Source organism: Amblyraja radiata, chromosome 33 (genome assembly GCF_010909765.2).
Source record: "Amblyraja radiata isolate CabotCenter1 chromosome 33, sAmbRad1.1.pri, whole genome shotgun sequence".
Lineage (NCBI taxonomy): Eukaryota > Metazoa > Chordata > Chondrichthyes > Rajiformes > Rajidae > Amblyraja > Amblyraja radiata.
Window position 1 is genome coordinate 23,119,158 of NC_045988.1, and position 27,571 is coordinate 23,146,728.

The window sequence follows — 27,571 nt, forward strand, 5'->3', positions numbered from 1 at the left end:
TAATTCCACTTCTCTGATGGCACGCGAATGTGGTGAATTTTACTAGATTTAAAAACTGATGCCAATCTTTCCTCGTCTCTTTTCACCTTCCTGCAATAATACTATGACCACTACTTTTTGATCAGCTTTTTACAGGTACTGTCCCAACAAGTGATGGCGTTGCATAGAATATGCACACTTTCATAATGGGCAGTTATAGTCGGGAACAGTGAGATAAATACTATATAAAGGCTTTAGAATGGTGAGACTGGGAGATAGGCCATGACATACCAGGTGTTTGACGTGGACCATAGTATTAGTGGTTCAGGGTCGATCCTTCTCAACTTTGGATGACGAATCCCCTATATGAAAAATAATAACTGATAGGTTTAAGGTGAAGGGGAAAAGATTTAATAGGAATCTGAGAGGTAACCTTTTCATACTAGGGGTGCTGGGTGTATGGAACAAGCTGCCACAGGAGGTAGTTGAGGCTGGGACTATCCCAACGTTTAAGAAACAGTTAGACAGGTACATGGATAGGACAGGTTTGGAGGGATATGGACCAAATGCAGGCAAGGTGGGGCTAGTGTCGCTGGGACATGCTGGCCGGTTTTTGGCAAGTTGGGCCAAAGGGCCCGTTACCACATTGTATCACTCTATGACTCTATGATATAATTAACCTCATTGATTGTCACACTAGACAAATAGCAAAACACAGATTCCAGCTGGCTTGGCTTTAAGAGATGGGGTTTTTTGGCACATCATTCGGTTACAAACCGCTTTCTGGCTCTTCATCGAGTGTCTTGACATGATCTATAGATCTTTTTAACACTTCATCCAAGCAGCTGGCAATGGCTTATACAATACTGCAAATATTGAGGCCAACCTAAGGCAAAAATACTGGCGCGTAAGGAACACGGTAAACTAGCCGCAACACCAGTCACGGTCCACCAACATGGCCAAGGCCATTGACGGCAATGGCCTGCCAACAATGGCAGCTGCCCAACGGTGGTAACGATGTTGCCGTGGTGATAGTGCCTGTTCCATATCCCACAATGCTTCATGTTAACACAATCCTTGCTCTGTCCACCTTGTAATATTAAGGCAGGATTTTAAACAAAGAGTTTACAAAACCAAAAACAAGTAAAATAAACATTTTTTGGAAAGGAGAAACGACTGGTTTTGTTTGTCTTTTGTGGCGTTGCGCATTGTTCCTCAACGCCCGTCTTCAAAGCGATGTATCTTGACTGTCTATACCAAGCTGAAGCAAACAAATCATATACAAGTCTTGGGAGTGAGCACGGATTAGAGTCCGCAGTCCAGTCCATACGTGGCTGCTCCTTACTCATCAGCGTCTGGTTTGACATCCAGCATGGCGTGAAGCTCCTCTGGGGTGTAGCCCAGCAGGCTCTGGAGGTCACAGACAAACCGGTACACGTAGCGTTTGCCCGCTGTTTTGTGAATGATGTTCTTGTCATAGTAATAGCGTAGGCCGCGGCTCAGCTTCTCGTAGTTCATCTTTGGTTTATTCTTCCTCTTCCCCCAGCGCCTGGCAACCTGAAAATAGATGAGACGAACATAAACTTACACATCTTCTGGTTTTGTTGAGGCTTAGAAGAAGGCCAAGGGGACTACTTATAACATGCAAGGGCAGCACAGTGGTGGAGGTGCTGTCTCACAGCTCCAGAGTCCCAGGTTCAACCTTGACTTTGGGTGCCATCTTTGTGGAGTTTGCACGTTCCACCGGTGACCACCTGAGTTTCCTCTTGCTGTAGGAGTGTAGGAAAGATGTTGTCAAGCTGGAAAGGTTACTCTCGTGCTGTATCTCTAAAGTATGGGCCAAATGTATAGGAAGGAACTGCAGATGCTGGTTTAAACCATAGAGGGACACAAAAACCTAGAGTAACAGCAGGTCAGACAGTTTATCTGGAGAAAAGGAATAGGTTATGTTTCAAGTCGAGACCCTTCTTCAGGCTGAGTCGGGGGAAAGGGAAATGAGAGATATAGACGGTGATGTCGTGAGATATAGAGAAACATCTCTTTCCCCTGACTTTCAGTTTGAAGAAGGGGTTCGACTCGAAACGTCACCAATTGCTTTTTTCCAGAGAAGCTATCTGGTCCGGTGAGTTACACCAGCTTTTTGTGTCTACATGGGCCAAATGTAGGCAGGTGGGAGTAGCGCACATGAGGCACATTGGTCAACATTGGCATGTTGGGCCGAAGGGCCTGTTTCCATGTTGATTCTATGACACTACAACTCGATGTTCGGGGCACTGTGTTCTGAGCCTGTTTTTGCTGGGGAATTTAAACAAATCCCTAACATTCTCTGCCACAGAAGGCAGTGGAGGCCAATTCACTGGATGTATTCAAGAAAGAGTTAGATATAGCTCTTAGGGCTAGCCGAATGAAGGGATATGGGGAGAAAGCAGGAACGGGGTACTGATTTTGGATGATCAGCCATGATCATATTGAATGGCGGTGCTGGTTCAAAGGGCCGAATGGCCTACTGTACCTATTTTCTATGTTTCCAACACGTTCATAACAAGAAGCACATGAAGCGGGATCAATAATCACTGCATTGTTACCTCATCGGGATCTGCCAGCTTGAATTCCCAGCCGTCTCCCGTCCAGCTGATAAACGACTGGCAAGACTTGTCCGTCAGGAGCTCCAACAGGAACTGCCACAATTGGATGGGTCCACTGCCTGTCACGGAAAGAAGAACTTGTTCATTAACAGATCCCCGAGAGATCAAAGGCTTTTGCCCGTAACACAGTTCTGTGGTCAAAGAGTCATAGCGTGGAAACGTGCCCTTCGGCCCAACTTGCCCAACATGTCCCAGCTACACTCGTCCCACCAGCCAGCATTTGGTCCATATCCCTCCACACATGTCCTATTTGTCTAACTGTTTCTTAAACGTTGGGATAGTCCCAGCCTCAACTACCTCGTCTGGCAGCTTGTTGCATACACCCACCATCCATTGTGTGAAAACGTTTCCCCTCAGATTCCTATTAAATCTTTCCCCCTTCACCTTAAACCTATGTCCTCGGGTCAGTAAAGTGCACAATCAAGAGGTTTAAAAAATAAATCTCATCGGCCTTTCACACAAGGTGGGTGGGTGTATGGAATGAGCTGCCAGTGGAGGTAGTTGAGGCAGGGACTATCCCAACGTTTAGGAAACAGTTAAGGCAGCTACACGGATACAATGTCTTTCTGCTGACTGGATAGCGCGCAACAAAAGCTTTTCACTGTACCTCGGTACATGTGACAATAAACTACACTGAACTGGATAGGACAGGTTTGGAGGTATGTGGGTCAAAAGTAGGCAAGTGGTACTAGTGTCGCTGGGACATGTTGGCCTGTGTGGGCAAGTTGGGCCGAAGGGCCTGTTTCCACGCTGTATGACTCTACGACTATGGCCTTAGAGCAAAAGTCAACACCATTAATTGTTCACATGTCTCCTCTGTACTCTTACAATGCTTCAATGGGACAGATGGAGGATTGGAGAGAGGAAGGGTGTTGAAAGTTAGCAGGGAGGGGTGGGTGTTGGTGGGTGCTGAGAGGGAAAGTGAAGAAAGGGTAGGATGCAGGGCAGGTAGAAAAGACCAGGTGTTGAGGATGTTGAGAAGGAAGAAATGGGGAAAGAGAGACAGTTTAATCTTGTTTTCCAATCCAAGACATTTACTAACATTCCAGGGTGCCAATTCATTAACCACCTGACAGATAATGGAGCAAGTCCTTCAAACCCCTCTGGCAAAAAGTCTCACCGATATATGTAAAATGTTTGAAAGCTTGTATTAAAGGTAACTCACTTGAATACAAGATGGGGAAGTGAAAGATACCGATCCACCATCGATCTTCCAGCAAATGGTGGTCCAGAACTTCCTATAATCTAGGTAAAAGTACTTGAAATCCCACCCCAGAAGACCCCCTGAAACTGGGACACCTCGGCTGGGTGAAGTGGTGGATCTCGACCTCATCGGGCCTCCACGGCCGAACGGTGTCGAATCTGCCCCCCTGCAGCCGGGACTTTGGAACTCTGGCCCGGCCAGAGCCAGCAGATCCGTTCCCACAGCTGACTTCCAAGGCCGACTTTACGGGCCGGTAACTCGGCCCCTCGGCGGACCGTTCCGGTACCATTCGATGACTCGCAGAGTCCGTGACCTTGGTTGGTCCGGCAAAACGGAAAATCTAGAAAAGCTCTGGAACCAACGGCGCTGGAAAATTGTTGGTGGATGTGTATACTGGCGGTGTAATTGGCAAACTGAGTCTTTGATTGTATCTCTCCTTGTGGCCTTGGATAAGGAAGAGGACCCAGCACATTCACATGGATCAGAATAAAACAAAGACCAGCAAACAGGTGCAACTACTTTAATGGAAAACAAATAAAACTGCAGGTGCTGGGATGTGTATTGTGAGAAGTTTTGGGCCCCATATCTGAGGAAGGATGTACTGTCACTGGAGAGGATTCAGAGAAGGTTTACAAGAATGGTCTCAGGAATGAGTGGGTTAACACATGACCAGCATTTGACGGCACTGGGCCTGTACTCGCTGGAGTTTAGAAGGATGAGGAGACCTCATTGAAACTTATCGAATAGTGAAAGGCTTGGATGTGGAGAGGATATTTTCACTAGTGGGAGAGTCTAGGACCAGAGGTCATAGCTTCAGAATTAAAGGACGTTCCTTTAGGCAGGAGATGAGGAGGAATTTATTTATTTAGAGGGTGGTGAATCGGTGGAATATATTGCCACAGAAGGCTGCGGAGCCCGTCAATGGATATTTTTAAGGCAGAGATAGATATTCTTGATTAGTACGGGTGTCATGGATTATGGGGAGAAGGCAGGAGAATGCGGTTAGCAGGGAGAGATAGATCAGCCATGATTGAATGGCGGAGTAGACTTGATGGGCTGAATGGCCTAATTCTGCTCCTATCACTTTTGAACTTACGAACATGAATCTGGAAAAATAATAGTGATGTTGCCAGACCCGCTGAGTTCCACTAGCATTTAATGGCCTGAAGTGGGATCACTGACTGGTATATCAACAGGTTCCTCCTTCCACAAATACTGCTCGATGGACTGAATCCTTCCAGAATTTCTGATTTTGAAACTACAGTATAATTACTGTAACCATTCATTCTTAATCAAAGAACACTCAAAATCACCCCTCAGCACAGGTTAACATCGGCAACAGGGGAAGAGAAATAGGTGATGTTTCAGGTCAGGATCTCGACCCGAAGCGTCACCTATTCCTTTTCTCCATAGATGCTGCCTGACCCACTAAGTTACTCCAGCTTTTTGTGTCTATCTTTGCTTTAAACCAGTATCTGCCTTCCTAAAGATTTGCAAGAGGGGGTTTCTCCAATGAAGTGAACCACATGTATAAACAGAGTTGATAAGCTGCAGCCTCCACATGAAATACAAATATAAATGTTTAAGGAACTACAGATGCTGGAAAATCAAAGGTAGACAAAAGTGCTGGAGAAACCCAGCGGGTGCAGCAGCATAAGAAGGGTTTCGGCTCGAAACGTTGCCTATTTCCTTCGCTCCATAGATGCTGCTGCACCCGCTGAGCTTCTCCAGCAATTTTGTCTACAAACAAATATAAATTCATGCACTACAAATTAATTTTAGCATATTAGCTTAAAGAGAGGGAAGTGATTCTAAAGCATGCAAACATTTCCCAGAAAATATAGGGTGGGACTGACGTTAGAGATATAGCGTGGAAACCCACCAACCAGAGATCACCCCGTGCACTAGCACTATTCTACGCACTAGGGACAATTTACAATTTTAACAAAGACAATTAACCTACAATCCTGTACATCTTTGGAGTGCGAGAGGAAAACCGGAGCATTCTGAAGGTCTGAAGGAGGGTCTCGACCGAAACGTCACCTATTCCTTTACTCCAGAGATGCTGTTTGACCCGCTGAGTTACTCCAGCTTTTTGTGTCTACCCAAGATGTGCAGTTTGGAGGTTAATTGGTCTCCGTAAATTGCCCTTGGAGTCTAGGCAGGGGGAGTGAATGTGAAAGGGGGATAACGTATAACACGTGTGAACGGGTGATCGATGATCAGCGTGGTCTCAGTGGGTTGGACAGCCTGTTTCCATGCCGTATCTCTCAATTAAACCGTGCCTGAGATAGTTCCCACTCACGAGAGGAGAGGAGAGGTGAAGACTGTGAATTGCCACCTCTGCCAAAAGACTTCCATTTGTACCACCGCAACTCAAATGGGGAGCAGAGGGTCACAAATAGTTTCCACATAGTTATAAAGTAATAAACACCATAATAAAATAAAGTATGTATAGGAATATGCAGATGCTGGTGTAAACCGAAGATAGACACAGAAAGCTGGAGTAACTCAGCGGGACAGGCAGCATCTCTGGAGAGAAGCAATGGGTGGCGTATCGGAGCAAGTCCCTTCTTCAAACAGGGTGACGTTTCGGGTCGAGACCATTCTTCAAACAGGGTGACGTTTCGGGTCAGGACCCTTCTTCAGACTTCTTCAGAGTAGTAAAATGAAGTCTGTGCCGTGGTGGGTGAAGCCACATCTTTTGTCACAAAGGCTGCGATGATTACCCACTGAGCCAAAATGTGCAGAATTAAGGAATCTCAACCCAAATGCTCACACCCGTCCAAAAGTCAACGCAATCCAAAACATAAGGTCCACACACTTCACACTCCATTAACCCTGGCCTTTCTATCCGAAGCCTAAGAATAGAGCTGAGGCCAGGGATCACGTGCTAAACATTACCCACAATGAGCATAGTGTTTGCCGAACAACATCCGCAAATAAAAAAGTTCATGCAGGAAAAAATTCAGCCAAAGTCCCAGACGTACGGTGGCATCATTTTATTACTATGTGGGGAATGGAGTATTTGTGTCTCACAGCCCCCATTTGGTAACAAGGGAACGTATTGATGGGACTGTGAAAAATGCAGTTTTTGGAGATAATCACAAGCGAGTCAGTGTTTGCAACTCGGACGAGGTGACAGTGCTGGTCTCTTTAGGTCTCTCATTTTACTAACAAACCCTCAATGGCTGCGATGATCCTATTCCTCAAGAATGCAAGCAGACAGTGAAAGAGGGTTTGAGGCAAGTGGCAGTAAAATGTACAGATGTTGAGCGGCTTAGATCCTAAAGTAAAATTGCCAGCAACATCCTCTTCAGATCCACTCACTGTCGTGCCCTGCAGGATGGTAGTCCTCAGGAATGCGTGGGTTAACCTACGATGAGCGTTTGTCAGCACTGGGACTGTGCTCGCTGGAGCTTCGAAGAATGAGGAGGGACCTCATTGAAACATGCAATATAGAGAAAGGCTTGGATAGAGTAGATGTGGAGAGGATGTTTCCACTAGTGGGAGAGTCTAGGACTAGAGGTCATAGCCTCAGATTTTATGAAGGAGATGAGGAGGAATTTCTTTCTTCAGTGGGTGGTGAATCGGTGGAATTCTTCGCCACAAAGGTTGTGGAGGCCAAGTCAGTGGTTATTTTTAAGGCAGAGATAGACAGATTCTTGATCAGTACAGGCGTCAGAGGTTATGGGGAGAAGGCAAGAAAATGGAGAGATAGATCAGCCATGATTGAATGGCAGAGTAGACTTGATGGGCCGAATGGCCTCATTCTACTCCTATCACATGACTTATTGCTCTCCAAACCTGAAACATGTTGGGGTTATTTTCACGGAGCAGAGGGAATTCAACAACAATTTGACCAAATTGCTCAATTTATGACTAGGTGGATGGAACCAAACGAATATGAACAAAGGGACACAAGATGCTGGAGTAACTCAGCAGCTCAGATAGCAACTTTGGAGAACATGAATAGGTGTCATTTTGGGTCAAGACCCTTCTTCCACCCGAAACGTCACATCCATCTAGAGATGCTGCATCACCCGCTGAGTTACTCCAACACTTTGCGTCCTTTAGCGTAAACCAGATACTTTGTGGAAACGGGCGCTTAGACCCACTGAGTCCACACCGACCAACAATTACCTGTGCAATCGTTCTATCCGACAAACTAGCGGCAATTTCCAGAAGTCAATTAACCTACAGACCTGTAAGTCTTTGGAATGTGGGAAGAAACCAGAACACCCGGAGAAAACCCATGCAGTCACAGGGAGAACGTGCAAACACCATACAGACTGCGCCTGAGGTCAGGATCAAGCCCGGGTCTCTGACACTGTTATGAAGCAACTCTAGCGCTGCGCCACCATGCCATCAGTTCCTTGTTTCTATATTAAGAACAAACAATATACATAACTGTATACAGGTTTGTATGTTAATTGGCTTGGTAAATGTAAAAATTGTTCCTCGTGTGTGGAGATAGTGTTAGTGTGCGGGGATCGCTGGTCGGCGCGGACCCGGTGGGCTGAAGGGCCTGTTTCCGCACTGTATCTAAACTAAACAAAACTAAACTAAAAGCAAGTGATCAGAGGGGCAAACGTAGGAGTCACACTTTCACCCAGAGTTATAAGGCTATGGAACGTGGTGCAGTGACTGCTGCCGACTTGACAGTGTCTCTAGCGAGGGAAAGGAAATGCAGCTGTCTCAATATGCAGAAGGAACTGCAGTTGCTGGTTTACACTGAAGATCGACACAAAATGCTGCAGTAACTCAGCGGGACAGGCAGCATCTCTGGATAGAAGAAATGGGTGACGTTTCGTGTCGAAACCCTTGACTCAAGGCTATGGCAGAGGACCATATGTATCGGTTGGGCCAAGTTGCATTGTATTAACTGACTGCTCACTGGGGTGCAGCGAGTGGAGTTGTATCCTCACAGCACCACAGACACGTGCAGTCTATGTGGAGTTTGCACGTTCTCTACTGTGACCACATGGGTTTCGTCCGGGTGCAGTAATTAGATGAGTGAATGTGAAAGCCCACACCTAGTGTTAGTTGAGGGGACTGGGCCTGTTTCCATGCTGTGTGACTCTCCGACTCAACAACTCAGTGGGTCAGGCAGTCTCTGTGGAGGAAATGGCCAGACGATGTTCGGGGCCGCGACCCCTTTTCGACCCAAAACCTCACATGTCTATTCTCTCCGCAGATGCTGCCTGACCCGCTGAGTTCCTCCAGCACTTTGTGTGTTTTGCTCAAGATTCCAGCATCTGCAGTTCCTTATGTCACCAACTTGACCACATTGTGAACTTTAGAACTGCCAATGCTGCCAATAACATTATCTGTCTCTCACCATAGGCACTGCCTGATCCACCGGGTATTGTCCTTTTGATTTTAGCTTTCCACAGCAGTTCTGAACCACGTTTCACAGCTTTCACATGCTCCTTTATTTACTCTCTCTCTAGTATTCCTCTTTATTTTATTAATCACCGGCAGCCATCCATCCCCCCCCCCCCCCCCCCCCCCCCCCCCCCCCCTGCCTCCAGTCTAGGCATAGATTTCCCCTTTGTCCTATCCATTCCACACCCCACCTCCAACTTCAACCCGCTTTGATAAGTCTCATTCAGTCTCATTGTCTGTAACTCATTTTCACCTAGCCCACTGCATCAATGGTCAGTTTCTTTTATCATCATTACTTTTTTGCATATCTTTCATTCACTTGATCTATATCTCTCTGTATCACTGTCTACACCTCTCCTTTCCCCCCTTCCCCCTGCCTCTCAGTCTGAAGAAGGGTCTCAACCCAAAACATCACCTATTCCTTTCCTCCAGGGATGCTGCCTGACCTGCTAAGTTACTCCAGTTTTTTGTGTCTATCTTTTGTTTTCTCACTTGTCCAGCTCTGATGAAGGGTCATCGACCTGAAATTACAACTCGGTTCCTCTTTTCACTGAGGCCGCCTCATAAGCGATCACAGGCCAAGCTGAAGCTTGGAATTGTAGCTGAAGCTGAAGCTTGGAAGTGGAATTGAAAGGAAACTGGCTGAGATGTAGGCCCAGGACCATTGGGTGGACACTCTGAATTGCAGGAGCTGTGACGGGGATGAACAATTCTTCATATTTGCAACAATTTTGGAGATAGCAAAGAAAACCACGTTTTGGAAATGGGTTAATAGCACTCATAAGCAGTGCAGACAGAAGCATTAAACTTCAAAGAGATCAAACAATTAAGTGAATGGGTGAAAGGGTGAAGTGGTGGCGAATGGATTTCATTGCAAGGAAGCTGCTGGCTTGAGTTTAGTTTAGTTTAGTTTTAGTTTGGAAATACAGCGCGGAAACAGGCCCTCCGGCCCACCGAGTCCGTGCCGACCAGCAATCCCTGCACACTAACACTATCCTACACAATTTGCAATTAAACCAAGCCAATTAACCGACGATTCTGTACGCCTTTGTTGTGTGGGAGGAAACCGAAGATCTTGTAGGAAACCCACACAGGTCATGGGGAGAACATATAAAACTCTGTGCAGACAGCACCCGTAGTCAGGATCAAACCCGGGTCTCTGGCGCTGTTAGGCAGCAACTCTACCGCTACACACCCGTGCCATCCCAAAAAATTAAAATAAAATAAAAAGTATGGAAGAGAGGGCTCAGTAAATAGTGAGGGGGTAGAGGAAGCAAGGCCTTGTGGGTTCATGTACATGGATCATCAAATAACATGGACACATACAGGAAATAATTGTAAAAATCTTATTGAATGCTGGACTATCTCCAGGACCAGTGCTTAAGACATAGGAGACCTGCTGTAGATGTACAAACTCCTGCTTACATCACCCTTCAACACTGTACAGGGTGCCAGGCAGGGGAATGGGGTTGAGAGGGAAAGGTAGATTGGCCACGATTGAATGACAGAGAAGATGGGCCGAATGGCTTAATTCTGTTCCTAGAACTAAAAAATAAAATAAAAATATAGTTCTGGATGTTATACCTCAGAAAGAATGCATTGGACATGGACTGAGAATCAGATAAAGTGATCAGAATTATACATTTCCCCCAAAATCGAAGTTGTGCTACCTAGGACGATATTTATTTTAATTTAGATTTATTTCGATGAAGGGCATTTGGGAACCAGCTGTTCCAATTTAAAAAAGGACAATCATTTAACTTCCTGCCATGGTGGGATTAGAACCCACTCCGCTGTGACTTTGGTTAAAGCCGATGAGAATTACTGGCCCCATCACTTCACCACTACACCACCAGCCACACATATGGTGTCAGCTCACAACAACATTCTTAGTGAATGATTCCATTATTTATTTTGTATAAGCACAACCTGTGATGTAACCTAAACTCCAACCTGGTCAACCTGCTGATGACCTGAAACATTAACTGTGCGGCACAGTGGCACAGCTGCTGTCTCACAGCTCCAGACACCCAGGTTCGATCCTGACCACGGGTGCTGTGGGTATGGAGTTTGCACGTTCTCCCTGTGACCGCGTGGGATTTTTCCAGATGCTCCGGTTTCCTCTCACATGCCAAAGTTATGCAGTTTCGTAAGTTACATAGAAACATAGAAAATAGGTTCAGGAGTAGGCCATTCGGCCCTTCGCGCCTGCACAGCCATTCAATATGATCATGGCTCATCATCCAACTCAGTATCCTGTACCTGCCTTCTCTCCATACTCCCTGATCCCTTTAGCCACAAGGGCCTCATCTAACTCCCTCAAGTTAATGGCTTCTAGGATAGAACCAGTGTCGGGGTAATTGCTGGTTGGCGCGGACTGGGCAGGCCAAAGGGCTTGTTTCCATACTGAATCACTCACCTAAACTAAACTAAACGAACTAAGCTGTAAGCTGATTTCCTCCTAAGTCAGTAATGCCCATTTTCTGTAGCTACCCACGTTGTATCACTCTACATACATTGCTATAATTCTTTCATTTCATTGAATATTCACACAAACACTTCACAGAATTAAACTAATGGAATAGATAAAGTCTCCCGTCATTAATGAACACCACAAAACATTTTACTACTTAGTTTAGTTTAGAGATACAATGTGGAAACAGGCCCTTCGGCCCACCGAGAGAGACTGCACCGACCAACGATCCCCGCACATTAACACTATCCTACACTAGGGAGGATTTTTACATTTATATCAAGCCAATTAACCTGCAAACCTGTACGTCTGTGGAGTGTGGGAGGAAACCAAAGTTCTCGAGGAAAACCCACACGGGTCACGGGGGGAACAAACTGACTCTGTACAGACAGCACCCGTAGCCTGGATTGAACCCGGGACTCTGGTGCTGTAAGGGCTGTAAGGCAGCAACTCTACCGCTGTGCCACTGTGACACCCTACTATTGTGGAAAATTATTATGCAATGTGTGGGCGAATTTGTGTACATTTGGATTTTCATTTGTGTGACCAGTTCCTGCAATACAACACTGGGCATGACATTGTACTATCCGATATAAAGCCTGCTCTGTGAAATGCAGCAATGTTCTAGGTCATGTATTGAAGAGCTAGTTCTATATTTGTGAAATCATTGCAATATACAGAATAATATTTCGGCAATCATTGCCTGATATTGCCATATCATATAATATATTCTGTGTTCCAACAAACTCAGTGAGGCAGGCAGCACTCGTGGAAGGAATGAACAGTCTGACGTGAAATGTCGCCAATTCATTCCCTCCACAGATGCTGCCTGATCTGCTGCGTTCCTCCAGCACTTTGCATTTTGCTCAAAATTACAACATCTGCTGTTGCTTCATATTATATTTTATTAATGAGCGAAAAAGCATCTGTCTGTACGGACTTTGTACGTTCTCCCCGTGACCTGCGGGGGTTTTCCCCAGGTGCTCTGGTTTCCTCCCACGCTCCAAAGAGGTTTGGAGGTTAATTGGCTTTGGTAAAATAGTAAAAATTGTCCCTGGTGTGTTGGACAGGGTTAGAGTGCAGGCTGATCGCTGGTGGAAGCAGAAACATTGTGCAGAGGGGCTTGTTACTGCGTAAACTAAACAAAAAAATTTAATTTCCCCATGCAGCATTAAGAGAAAAGGAATACAGTTTTGGCTTCTTCCTGTAACATGCCGTTGCAAATATCAAAATTTAAAAAATGTCGCACGTATGCAGTTGTGAAACAGCTTCACATTTAAATGGTGCAGAGTCGAGCAGCTCTCACTGTTGCCGAGAGTGTGGTCAGACGTGCAACAATAAAGAAGACTGCGAATGGCAGCACGGGCCTCGCTGCAACCAGGGCAGCACCACATCTGAGCTCTGCTAGGGTGGGCAGCCCAGGCACGCATCATGTGACTGTGGAGGAGTGCGTCTCACTGTGAGACCAAAGAGCCTTTTGCATCTGGGTGGCCTACTTAGTGATCAACATGCACAGCAAACTCAGCCGAGTCCCACCCTCGCAGCTGAAACTGGATGAAGCCCATAAAATATCTGTGCCCGCAAACCAATGCTCAGGCTGGCTGAAGGGTCCGTTGAAGGGTCTGGACCCAAAACTCACCTATTCCTTCTCTTCAGGGATGCTGCCTGATCCGCTGAGTTACTCCAGCACTTTGTGCCTATCTCAGACTGGAGAATTGCCCCATATACCATAAGAGTATAAGTGATAGGAGCAGAATTAGGCCATTTGGCCCATCAAGTCTACTCCGCCATTCAATCATGGCTGATCTTATCTCCCTCCTAACCCCATTCTCCTGCCTTCTCCCCATAACCCCTGACACCAGTGTAGGAAAGAACTGCAGATGCTGGCTTCAATCAAAGGTGGACACAAAAGCTGGAACAACTCAGCGGGACAGGCAGCATCTCTGGAGAGAAGGAATGCATGACATTTCACGTCATGACCCTTCAGACCTCTGACACCCGTACTAATCAAGAATCTATCTATATCTGCCTTAAATATATCCACTGACTTGGCCCCCACAGCCTTCTGTTGCAAAGTATTACACAGATTCACCACTATCTGACTAAAGAAATTTCTCCTCATCTCCTTTCTAAAAGAACGTCCTTTAATTCTGAGGCTGTGATCTCTAGTCCAAGACTCTCCCAGCAGTGGAAACATTCTCTCCACATCCACCCTATCCAAGCCTTTCACTATTCTGTATGTTTCAATGAGGTCCCCCCTCGTTCTTCTAAACTCCAGCGTGTACAGGCCCAGTGCCGACAAACACTCATCATATGTTAACCCACTCATTCCTGAGATGTTTGCAAAGTTCTTGAAACGTAACTGAACCAAAGTACTGGACGTAACCAGTGGGATGTTCAAAGAGTTACAATAACTCTTTGTAATAATGCTTGGATGTACATGGATAGGAACGTTTTAGAGGGATACGGGCCAAATGCAGGCTGGTGGGACTGGAATAGATGGAGCATCTTGGTTAACATGGGCATGTTAGGTCGAAGCTTGTTTCCATGCCGCATGACTCAATGTCTATCTATAACCGCTAATTGCAATGTTAAAATAAATTAGATATAGATCATTCCACTTGCTGAGCAGAATTTTCAATGCACGCTGTCCAACATACATATGAAAGCACAAATGCACACATACGTACATAAATACTCAGGCACACTGATGTACATTAAATTGAACAAAAACTCATCTCCTGCCAAAACCACAGAACATGTGGTTCAAATTCATTTATTGACTCCTCTTACTTCAAGTAACCCTTGCATTCCCTCTCTCTCCATCCCTCCCCCCTTCCCAGTTACCCTACTAGTCTGCCTGTCCTTGTTTACATTTTATCTCTGTTTGCTTTATTGTTAGCTTCTTCTAGCCAACAGTGATCTATTCTATATTTTCCATGATCTCCATCACCATTGTTTCATATTCACACCTTACATTTCCTTATCTCTGTATCTCCCTCTCCCCTGACAGCAGTCTGAAGAAGGGTCAGGCAGCATCACCCGAAGATAGGCACAAAATGCTGAAATAACTCTGCGGGTCAGGCAGCATCTCTGGAGAAAAGGAATATGTGTCACCTATTCCTTTTCTCCAGAGGCGCTGGCAGACCTGCTGATTTAGTCCAGCATTTGATTCTATCTTTGGGAGGAAACCAAGTCCTACCTGTCCCTGGAGAGAAGGAACGGGTGACGTTTTGGGTCGAGACCCTTCTTTAGACCTGACCCGAAACATCACCCATTCCTTCTCTCCAGAGATGCTGCCTCACCCGTTGATCCAGCATTTTGTGTCCACCTTCAATTTTACCAGCATCTGCAGTTCTTTCTTACTGCATTCCACCTGTCCCTATTGGCTTCACCAAAGTTGGCACGGTGGCGCAGCGGTAGAGTTGCTGCCTTACAGCGTCAGAGACCAGGGTTCGATCCTGACTACGGGTGCTGTCTGTAAGGAGTTTGCACATTCTCCCTGTGACTGCGAGGGTTTTCTCCAGGTGCTCTGGTTTCCTCCCACATCCCAAAGACGTGCAGGTTTGTAGGTTAATTGGCTTCTGTAAATTGTCCCTAGTGTGTACGATGGAACTAATGTAGAGATGATCGCTAGTCGGCACGGACTCAATGGGCCGAAGGGCTTGTCTCCTCACTGTATCTCTAAAGTTAACTAAACAAATTATTTCTCAAAGTAAGTTACGGCATCTGGTACAAAGGTGGCCTCAAATTCAGCAAATGTTTCCACTAAAATAGCTAGAATTGATCTGGGATTTCCAGGAATTTAATAATTAATCTCCTTGACAAGTCTGTGATAAAATTAGGGGTGAAAATTCAATGAATCAATATAATCATTTCTATTTAGTTATCACAAAAATATTGGAACTGGGATGAGAAGATATTTGGAAGGTAAGAATCAACAAATCACCCAGCCTTTCTTGAAATCCATTTGTCCTGCTGTAGACACAAAATCCTGGAGTAACTCAGCGGGACAGGCAGCATCTCTGGAGAGGAATGGGTGACGTTTGGGATCGAGATCCTTCTTCAGACTGATGTCAGGGGAGTGGGAGATACATAGATGAAGAAGTGTAAGGTGTGAAAACAGGACAAAGAGGATGGGGATCAAGGAAAAATGTAGAATAGATCATTGCTGGCTGGGAGAAGGTAACAACAAAGCAAACAGAGATAAAATGTAGTCAGAGACAGTCAGACTGGTCAGAGAACTGGGAAGGGGAGATGGAAAGCAAGGAAAACTTGAAGTTAGAGAAGTCAATATTCATACCGCTGGGGTGTAAGCTGCCCAAGCGAAATATGAGCTGCTGTTCCTCCAATTTGCGCTGGGCCTCACTCTGACAATGGAGGAGGCCCAGGACAGAAAGTTCAGTGTGAGCATGTGAGGGGGTGTTAAAGTGTTGAGCAACCGGGTGTTCAGGTGGGTTTAGGCGGACTGAGCGGAGGTGTTCAGCGAAGCGATCGCCAAGCCTACACTTGGCCTCGCCGACATATAGGAGTCCTGCGGCTCAGAATGGAGATGTGGTGATGGCCAATGATGGTGAGGAGGGGGATGGAAAGCCTGGACATTGGGTAATCAGAGATAGAACGAACAACATGGAAAAGTCCTACAGCACAGGAACAGGCCTTTCGGCCTGCAAAGTCTGTCGTGAACATAATGTCGGGATAAACATATCTCCTCTGTCTGCACATGATCCATATCTATCCCTTACCTGCACATCCATGTGCCTATCCTAAAAGCATCTTAAAAGCCACTATTGTATCTCTGCCTCCACCACCACCTCTGGTCGCGTGTTGCGAGCAGCCACTGTGTAAAAAACTAGTCTCACGCATCTCGTTTAACCTTTGCCCCTCTCACCTTAGAGCTGAGCCCTCTAGTCTTTGATGGGCTCACAGTGAAAGCTTCGGAAATTCATTCAATCACTTCCCTGCCACAGGCAAAGCAGAGAGAAAACATGCTGCGATTTACGGATTCAGTGAATGGGTGAGAATATCACAGCCAGGCAGAGTGCTCTACATGTGATTAAAAGAAAAAAGTAAGAGCAGAAAAAGCACGTTGATCGCCATTTTCGACAGACACCATTTTGAGGGAAGGAATGGGTGGCGCAGCGGTAGAGTTGCTGCCTTACAACGCCAGAGACCCTGGTTCAATCCTGACTATGGGTGCTTGTCTGTACGGAGTATATACTCCCCATTTCTCCGGGAGCTCCGGTTTCCTCCCACACTCCAAATACTTACAGGTTTGTAAGTTCATAGACTTGGTATCATTGTAAATTGTCCTTAGTACGTGTGTGATTGTAAGATAGTCTATGTGTGCGGGGATCACTAGTTGTAGCGGACTCTGTAGGCCAAAGGGCCTGTTTCCACGTTGAAACTCTAAACTAAACTAAAAACTCTTCTGTTTCTGTCCAGCTAACCATTTTGCTGTGAATAGTTTCAGAAATTAATTTGTCAAAGCTAAGTTTGCAGGAAAATATGTCTAGTTGATGCGTTACCTCATGGTCTGAATGTCAGTCTAACTCCAGTCGAGACAGTGAAGGAGGGTCTCGACCCGAAACGTCACCTATTCCTTTTCTCCTGAGATGTTGCCTGTCCCGCTGAGTTACTCCAGTTTTTTGTGTCTATCTTTGGTTTAAGCCAGCATCTGCAGTTCTATCCTACATAGTTAGCCTGCCCACACTCTCCAACTATCTTCTCAAGAATTGCCTTTGAGGTCAGTATCAGAAGCCACAACACCACGTTCGAGCTCATCCTGTCCGAAAAGGGCTCAATCTTACCCAGGGCAACCAACCCAAGTGGTTTTGATCAGTAAAAGGTTTCCATTATGTAGGAACATTGAGGGCAGAGCTGGTCCATTAACCTCAAGTCTATTTTGACTTTCAAGACATCCATGACCTCATTCTACATCGCTGCCAGTGACCCAAGTCCCAAATTCCTTCATATTTTTGGGTATTGTAAATTGTCCCGAGTGTGTAGGATAGTGTTAGTGTACGGGTTGATCGCTGGTTGGCACAGACTCAGTGGGCTGAAGGGCCTGTTTCCGTGCTGTTAGTAAGTAAGTAAGTTTATTGGCCAAGTATTCACATACAAGGAATTTGCCTTGGTGCTCCGCCCACAAGTAACAACATGACATACTGTGACAGTTACGAATGACTCAGAAAACACTAAACATTAATAATAATGATAAAACATTAATGATAAAACACCATTGATCAAGCATGTGATCCAACAAAATACCAGATCAAAGGGAGGCTACAGATTTTGGGCTGTTGAGTAGAGCTACTGCTCGTGGATAAAAACTTTTTATGTCTGGCTGTGGCAGCTTTGACAGTCCGGAGTCGCCTTCCAGAGGGAAGTGATTCAAAGAGTTTGTGGCCAGGGTGAGAGGGGTCAGAGATGATCTTGCCCGCTCGCTTCCTGGACCTTGCAGTGTACAGTTCATCAATGAAAGGAAGGTTGTAAGCCAATAACCTTCTCAGCTGATCAATCAGCTAAAGGATGGATGTGGGGGCTTCGGAAAAGATGCAGAGTGGGTTTACCAGTATTCTGCCTGGATTAGGAGGTATTAGCTACTGGGAGAGTTTGGACAGACTTGTGGAGCAAGGAACTGCAGATGCTGGTTTAAAAATGACACAAAAAGCTGGCGTAATTCAGCGGGACAGGCAGCATCTCTGGAGAGAAGGAATGTGTGACGGTTTGGGTCGATGCCCTTCATGGACAGACTTGGATTGTTTTTGCTGGATCACCAGGAGAACTGATAGAAATGTATAAAATTATGAGGTATACTTAGGGTAGACAGTCAGAATCTTTATCCCAGGATAAAATACTAGAGGACAGAGCTTTAAGGTAAGAGGGGGAAAGTTTAAAGGAGTTGTGAGGGGCATGTCATAGAGTCATAGAGTGATACAGTCTGGAAACAGGCCCTTCGACCCAGCTTGCCCACACCGGCCAACATGTCCCAGCTACACTAGTCCCACCTGCCTGTGCTTGGTCCATATCCCTCCAAATTTATCCTATCCATGTACCTGTCTAACTGTTTCTTAAACTTTGGGATAGTCCCAGCCTCAACTATCTCCTCTGGCAGCTTGTTCCATACACCCACCACCTTTTGTGCGAAAAAAGTTACCCCTCAGTTTCCTATTAAATCTTTTCCCCTTCACCTTGAATCTTTGTCCTTTGGTCCCCGATTCCCCTACTCCGGGAAAGAGATTCTGTGCATCTACCTGATCTATTCCTCTCATGATTTTATACACCTCTATAAGATCACCCCTCATCCTCCTGCACTCCAAGGAATAGAGACCCAGCCTACTCAACCCCTCCCTATAACTCAGACCTTCTAGTCCAGGCAACATCTTCGTAAATGGATTTTGCACAGAACATGCCTGGAACGCGTTGTCTGGGGTGATGGTTGAAACATGTACGATATTGGCATTTAAGAGACCTTTGGATGGGCACTTGGATATGCAGGCAATAGAGGAATATGGGTTATGTGCAGGTAGATAAGTGATGGTCTTGGCATCATTTTCGGCACAGACATTGTGGGCTGAAGGACATGTTCTTATGCTGTACTGCTCTATGGTCTAATTGAACTGCAAAAGCGATTTGAGCCAAATGCCAAGATGTAGCCGGTCTTTTTTTAATTAAAAACTCACAGAAAACTAACATCAGGCAAAAATAACATCAAGGCCAAGACAACAAGTGTTCGGATGAATACACGTTACCACAAACCTGTTTGAGTGGCTGATTGACGACAACACTGGGTTCCACTTTTATCACAGATAAGATCTGGGTGAATGTTGTGCACACAATGAAGCACAGGCAGGCAAAAGTAACTCATTGCACACACAGATTGTCCAAACCCTACCAGTTGGTGGTTACTGAACATTCTCAATCGAGTGAGTCACAAGCTAGACCCAAGATAGTTTAGGGAGGAACTGCAGATGCTGGTTTAAATCGAAGATAGACTCAAAATACTGCAGTAACTCAGCGGGCCAGGCAGCATCTCTGGAGAGAAGGAATGGGTGATGTTTCGGGTCAAGACCCTTCTTCAGGCAATTACTGCAATTGGTTTGGGAACAGCTCCATCCAAGACCACAAGAAATTGCAGAGAATTGTCGACAAAGCCCAGACCATCACACAAACCAACCTCCCATCCATTGACTCCATCTACACTTTATGCTGCAAGGCTGCCAGCATAATCAAGGATGAGTCTCACCCCAGTCACTCCCTTCTCCCCTTCCCCATCAAGCAAGGGGTACAGAAGTGAGAAAATGCACACCTCCAGATTCAGGGACAGTTTCTTTCCAGCTGTTATCAGAGAACTGAACTTTCCTACAAACAACTAGAGAGCAGTCGTGAGCTACGATCTACCTCATTCGAAGACCCACGGACTATTTCTAATCGGACTTTACTGGACTTTATCTTGCACAAAATGCTATTCCCTTTATCATGCATCTGTACACTGTTGGCGGCTCGATTGTAATCAAGTATAGTCTAGCTGCTGATGGGTTAGCACGCAACATAAAGCTGCTCACTATGCCTCGGCACAGATGACAGTGAACTCAACAAAACTTCATCTCTAGTCTTCATCTCATCCTCAACATTACAATTGCACATCTCTCATTTATCTTGTGTATTTCCTTACGACATAAGAGGCCACTCGGCCCATCATGCTGGATCTCAGAGGAATCCCATTGTTCCCGTTCCCTCACTGATTTCCCTCCAACCTATTCCCTCTCCCATGTCTGAAAGCACACCTCCAGATTCACGGATAGTTTCATCCCAGCTGTTATCATCCTAGCACAACCAGAGAGCAGCGCTGAACTACGATCTACCTCTTTGGTGACCCTCGGACTATCCTTGATCGGAGTTTGCTGGCTTTACCTTGCACTAAACGTTATTCCCTTATCATGTATCTATACGCTGTAAATGGGTCGATTGTAATCATGTTTTGCCTTTCCGCTGATGAGTTAGCATGCAACAAGAGCTTTTTACTGTACCTCGGTACACATGACAATAAACTAAACTAAATCCCTCGCATTCTCCTGTCTCCCACCTATCCACTGAGGATAATTCACTGTCGCCAATTGAAGTCCCACCCGCATGTATTTAGAATGCGTGAGGAAAGCGCCCGGCGGAAACCTACACAGTCACACGGAGAACGTGCAAACTCCACACAGTCAGAACCCAAGAACCATCCGAGGAACATCCTCTCCCGCCATTAGACGTAATGACTTAAAATACTTTAATACTTTCTCAAAAAGGTGGTGTGGGGTGGACCAAATAATGTTTTAATTGAGGCTCAACTAGTTATGTATTCACTGCATGGGTGTTCCAAGGCACGGGGGCGTTAGGAAGGACCAGTGGGCTTGATGCCTTCAATTATCCTGCCTTTGCTCACTGCAGCATTGTACAGTGTTGGGTGAACATTTGTACAGTAACTTTGTCGGTGCCAGAAACGTGGCCACGCTTGTGTACTGCCTAGGTGAGGTCTATTGTACGACCCAACCAGATTGTATGCAAAACCAAGCATGTCACTGTACCAAGGTAGACAAAAATGCTGGAGAAACTCAGCGGGTGCAGCAGCATCTATGGAGCGAAGGAAATAGGCAACGTTTCGGGACGAAACGTTGCCTATTTCCTTCGCTCCATAGATGCTGCTGCACCCGCTGAGTTTCTCCAGCATTTTTGTCCACCTTCGATTTTCCAGCATCTGCAGTTCCTTCTTAAAAACTATGTCACTGTACCTAGCTACTTATGACAATAAAGGGCCTGTCCCACCTAGGCAATTTTTTAGGCGACTGCCAGCGACTGTCATAGTCGTAGCAGATCGCCAAAAAAACGGCAACTGGACCCCCCCCCCCCCATACGACAATATCTACGACAATGTCTACAATAACCTACCACCTAGTCGACGACAAACTACCGACAACTGGTGACTCATTAGGACGTCCACCTACGACCACACCTACGACCATACAGGCGACAACCTACGACAACCAAAGGCAAGCTACGGCAACCGAAGTCAACCTACGTCCGTCCATGACAAGCTATGACAAGCTTTGACAAGCTACGACCCTGCCGGCAACAACTGAAGGCTATTCAGTTGCCGGTACCTGTCGCCGGTTGACGTAGGTTGACGTAGGTAGTCGCCAATGGAATTCACCAAAGTCAGCACCGGCAACAACTTACGTCACCTGGCAATAACCTACGACAGCACCTACGTCAGGAGAAGTCAAGCTACCCTAATTGGCATCAACCCACTGTTGCTGAAATTTTTTGAACATGTTGAAAATCCAGCAGCGACCAGAAAGACGCTACGACTCTTTGGGCGACTGAGGAGACTACTCACGACCATACAGGTGACACCCCGGCAACCATGTGGTGACAGCCTAGTCGCCTAAAAAAGAACCTAAGTGGGACAGGCCCTTAATTAAGCATCATTGAATTGAATCGTATAGTGATAAAACAATAAACACATAGCATTGGGCTGTGTGTAGGAAAGAACTACAGATGCTGGTTTAAACTGAAGATAGATATAAAAAGCTGGAGTAACTCAGCGGGCCAGACAGCATCTCTGGAGAAAAGGAATAGGTGACGTTTCAGGTCGAGACCCTCCTGCAGTATTTGGGCTGTTGGGGATGGAGGATTGCAGGGCAGATAGGGGTTTTGTGGGATGAATGTGGAGTGCAGTGCATCTGGGATTCGGCTGGGAGCATCGGAACCAGGGGATGGAGAGGGGAACTGAGGGCGAAGGAGGATCATGGTTGGTTTTAGGTGGGTGAGGGGGTGGGGGGACCAAAAGGAGTTCAGATGGCACTTCGATTAGAAGTATGGAGGTCAGGGAGCGACCTGGAAGAACTACCACAAAGAATAAGCTTCTTACAGCTAAGGTGGACCACAACATGCTGGCAGTTCTGAATACTCAAATCCCCAGGCTAGATTCGGCACCGATAGCTCGAGCTCAGTGTTACTGAGACCTACCTTTGCATGAGTAGCAGGGTTTGTTTTTGAGCCAAGCACGCATAAATTACCACAGGTCACACGCAGAGGCATATTCTTAGATACCAGTGCATGAGACCACGTGCACATATGCATTGGGTACATGGAACATGCAACAGAAAACTCAGCAATTCCAATGTTCTCAGCGTAACACCGCAAATTGAGTAAAGGAATGTTTTTTTCTTGAACATCTAATCAAGATTTAGCTTAGTGATACTGCATGGGAACAGGCCTTTGGTCCAGAGACCATCCACGCTGACCATCGATCACCCGTTCACAATAGTTTGATGTCATCCCACATGCCCACACCAGGGCAATTTACAGAGGCTCAATTAACCTACAAACACACATGACTTTGGGATGTGGGAGGAAACCGAAGCACCCCGTGGAAATCAATGCAGTCTCAATGTGCAAACTCCACACAGACAGCACCCGAGATGAGGATTGAACCTGGGTCTCCGGCGCTGTGAGGCAGCTGCTCTACTGGCAGCACCATTAGGCCGCACACACAAACACAATAGACGCAAAGAGCTGGAGTAACTCAGCGGGACAGGCAGCGTCTCTGGAGAGAAGGAATGAGATGCTGCCTGTCCCGCAGAGTCACTCCAACTTTTTGTGTCTATCCTCCGTTTAAACCAGCATCTGCAGTTCCTTCCTACATAAAAACACAATGTTGGCCTCCGTGATTCTAACGCTAGAATGCATCTGTTTCACATCAACAGCGCTGGTGTTCCACATATAAACACATCAAAGTATAGCACAGGAGGCAAATGGTTGAGGGGTGGATAGATGCAACCAGTCAATATCTCACTCTGAATCAAGACTCACACAAAGGCAGCTCAAAGTAGAAACGCAGTTCTACATCATTCACTTTTCTCTTAAAAAATAGTACGTGATTTTTATCAGTCTCCACAATCTGACCTACTTCTAGCCAAGGGGTTGGTTTCTGTGGCAACCAAAGAAGGTGAGAAAAAACAAACTATTGTTTTAAGCAGTAATTGTCTCTTTGCAAGAATATTTGACACCTGAAGCGCATGTACTTGGAGCCACACACACTGCGCTCTCTCTTGTCTTCCATTGGGACAATACCAACAATAGATGATCTTGTAGAGTTGTATAAAATCATGAGAGGAATAGATCGGATAGACGCACAGAGTCTTTTGCCCAGAGTATGTGAATCGAGGACCAGAGGACATACGTTTAAAGTGAAAGGGAAAAGATTTAATAGGAATCTGAGGGGTAACTTTTTCACACAAAAGGTGGTGGGTGTATGGAACAAGCTGCCAGAGGAGGTAGTTGAGGCTGGGACTATCACAATGTTTAAGAAACAGGTTTAGATGGAAATGGGCCAAACGCAGACAGGTCGGACTAGTGTAGATAGGACATGTTGGCCGGTGTGGGCAAGTTTGGCCAAAGGGCCTATTTCCACGTTGTATGACTATCACTATGACTCCATAAAATGCAACATCGCACGTTACCAGCTGCTGTGATCCAGACCTCGCTATTTTATGTTTCTGAGAATTTAGCTAAGGCAATCAAAAGAACCACACGGTGCATTTCTAAGCCTTGAATTTACAGTCAAACCAAGGGTATGGTTGTTCCATGAAGATGGTGCCTTTTGCTGGCCAACTGTCAACTCAAGAATCTTGGAGGAAAGTACTTGAATGCAAATAACACACAGATGTAATCACAACGAAGGCACTCAAACGCCTCTTCTTCCTTAGAGGTTTCGATAGATTTGGCATGTAACAGAATACTGTTAATGCACAGTAGAACGTATCCTGACTGGTTGCATTATGCTCTTTATGGAAATTCCAACACACGGGAATGAAGATAGTGGTGGACTCAGCCCTGTTCATCACGGACAGAGCCCTCACCACCTTCAGAAGCATCTACACACGACGCTGCCCCAAGAAGGAGGTATCCATCATTGAGGATCCCCACCATCCGAGCCATCCACCATCCACCATCCCCTCTTCTTGCTACAGCTGTTGGGCAGGAGGTACAGAAGCCAGATGTCCAGGTTCAGGAACAGCAATAGCTCCCAAGTTCTTCCCCCAACATGCGTAATGCTATTCCTACCTCGACAGCAAAAGACTATAGTCCACCCAAGACAGACACAAAAATGCTGGAGTAACTCAGCGCGTCAGACAGTATCCCTGGAGAAAAGGAATAGGTGACGTTTCTGGTCGAGACCCTTCTTCAGACTGTGATCCAGGGGAATGGGAATGAGAGATATACATAGAACCAGTGAGTGAAAGATATGCAAAAAAGTAATGATGATGCAGGAAACAAGCCATTGTTAGGTGTGTGTTAGGTGAAAACAAGTTACAGACAATGAGACTCAACAAGACGCCTCTTGCACTACTGCGGACTAATTTGTTTGTCTAATTGTGTTTTGCACTAATTATGTTTTTTTTGCAGTCTTCTTTCTTTTAGAAATGTTACATGTAATTTATGCATAATTGATAGTGTTTTTTTGTGCGTTGTCTGATGCCGATGCTGCTGCATGCTGTCAAGATGTTTCATGGCTCCTGTACCCCCATCGTACGTGCACTTGACAATAAACTTGACTTGACTTGAAAATTTGAATCAATCGACTAAAAGGAAAATATCAACTGTAATAAAGGAAGAAAGTGACCAATACTTAATCCAAATGAAATACCAGTTAGCCCTTCTTTGTCCGAAACATCACCTATTCATGTTCTCCATAGATGCTGCCTGACCCACTGAGTTACTCCAGCACTTTGTGTCTTTTTTAATATTGTAGTTTTTTTGTTTTAGAGAAAAAGCGCAGAAACAGGCACTTGGGCCAAACTGCGATTCCTGCACGCGGACATTATCCTGCACAATTTACAATTTAACTGAAGTCAAATAACCTACAAACCTGCTCGTCTTTGGAGTGCGCAAGGAAACCAGAGCACCGGGAGAAAACCCACGTGGTCACGGGGAGAACGTACAAACGACATACAGACAGCACCCGTAGCCAGGATCGAACCCGGGTCTCAGGTGCTGTGAGGCAACTACTCTACTGCTGAGCTACCGTGCAACTCTGGTGCTGTACTTAGCTACATAAATCATTGATATATTCATCTAGTTATTCATTTAAATAGAATTGCTTATGTATTATCTATATAAAATACTTATCTATCGTTATCTCTATATATTTATCTATATAAATAGATGTTTCAAGTTCTTTTGATTCATTATTTTCCTTGATGCTAAGAGTGAGGTTATATTTCCAGGTTAGTAATCTGAAAAAAACCTGTCAAATTCTGCCAAGGCAGTTGAGAAGTTGAATTTGTTTTAAAAATAAATATGAAAATAAAATCTGAAGTGAAAATAACCATAAGGGTTCCAGAACACTGATGACGGGAAGGAAGGGGATGGAATCTGATTTAATGACACAGCCATCCGCAAAAATATTGCCTCATTAATGGCAACATTTGAACCACATCATGTGCATTAATCTAAGAAGACAACTCTCTGGTTTTCAAAGAACAAACAGGGCTGGGCAATCAAAGGGCATTTCTGATTGTGCCGTCTTCTTAACTAGAATTAAATAAAAAGCATCGCTATCAAGGTAAGTCCAGCATTAAGCTGTATGAATTTAGTTTGGAGATACAACATGACCCCCTGGCCCACTGAGTCTACACTGACCACACACACATACTAGTTGAATTGAATTGAATACATTTTATTAGCCAAGTATGTATATATACAAGGGATTTACCTTGCTGCTTTGCTCGCAAGTAGCAACACGATATACAGTAGACAATTAAAAATAAAACATTATACGTTAATTTGGTCACCCACTTCCCCAATCCGTGCATACTAGGGACAAATAACAGCAGCCAATTAACCTACAAACCCTGAATGTCTTTGGCATGTGGGAGGAAACCGGAGAATGGACCAAAGGAAATCCATGTGGTCACAGGGAGCACGTGCAAACTCCTCTCAGACAGCACCAGAGGTTAGAATCTCCAGAGTTCCAGAGGAAACAATCCTAGTTTGTCCAACCTGTTCCATTAATTCCACTATTCCAGGCAGCATTCTGGTAACCTCCTTGCACCAGTTTGCAGACAGTTTTATAAACTTTTAAAGCACCTTTAAAAGTCATATCCAACTTCTAGGTAATTATGTGGTCACTAGCTCACTTCTTTTTTCAGAAGATTGCTGTTTGTCCTGAAATCACCATTACTGTAATAGTGACTTCAGTTGAAAGATTGTTTATCTTATTTGGTCGACTCAAGCCTGGTTACTGGTGAATCCTGAAGATAGAAGCGGGACAAGCAGCATCTCTGAATAGAAGGAATGGGAGCTGATTCCCATTCCTTCTATCCTTCTCTCCAGAGGTGCTGCCTGTCCCGCTGAGTTACTCCAGCATTTTGCGTCTATCTTCAGTGTAAACCAGCATCTGCAGTTCCTTCCAACACATTTCACCTCCTGGTGAATCCCGGCAGCTACCCTTGCTATGATCACCAGCCCGCTGCCAAGGTTGAAGACAGAGTTCATCTGTCTCTCTGCATCCAGTCCGATCGTGCAGAGGTCAGGGACTAGTGCTGTGATTATGATCTGCTCAATTCTGCAAATTATTCGCAAGTGACACAAGAGGCCACAGGTGCTGGAGTCTTGAGCTGAAATAAAACTGCTGGAGGAACTCAGCAAGCCAGACAGTATCTGTGGAGGGAAATGGCCAGACAACGTCTTGTGTTAGCACCCTTTTCCAGACTTGGCCTTGAGAAGGTGATAGTGAATCGGCTCCCTGAAACATGGGATTGCTCCGAAAGTGCCTTAATTTCTAATGTCTAAAGTGCCAATGTCTTAAGAGGCTTGGACATAAAGTCT

At 45.5% G+C, this 27,571-nt stretch overlaps 1 protein-coding gene across 3 annotated transcripts in view; it reads right to left on the bottom strand.

The window, feature by feature from the left end:
- Nucleotides 1-709: 709 nt before the first annotated feature.
- The window catches only part of ets1 (ETS proto-oncogene 1, transcription factor), a 100,116-nt gene continuing 73,254 nt past the window's right edge, over nt 710-27,571 (bottom strand). For all 3 annotated transcript variants that reach the window (XM_033050015.1, XM_033050013.1, XM_033050016.1), the window contains 2 exons: nt 2,565-2,683; nt 710-1,536 (listed from right to left, as the gene is read on the bottom strand). In XM_033050015.1, the coding sequence (XP_032905906.1) occupies nt 1,321-1,536; nt 2,565-2,683 (335 nt within the window). In that variant the 3' untranslated portion in view covers nt 710-1,320. The remainder of the gene's footprint in view (nt 1,537-2,564; nt 2,684-27,571) is intronic.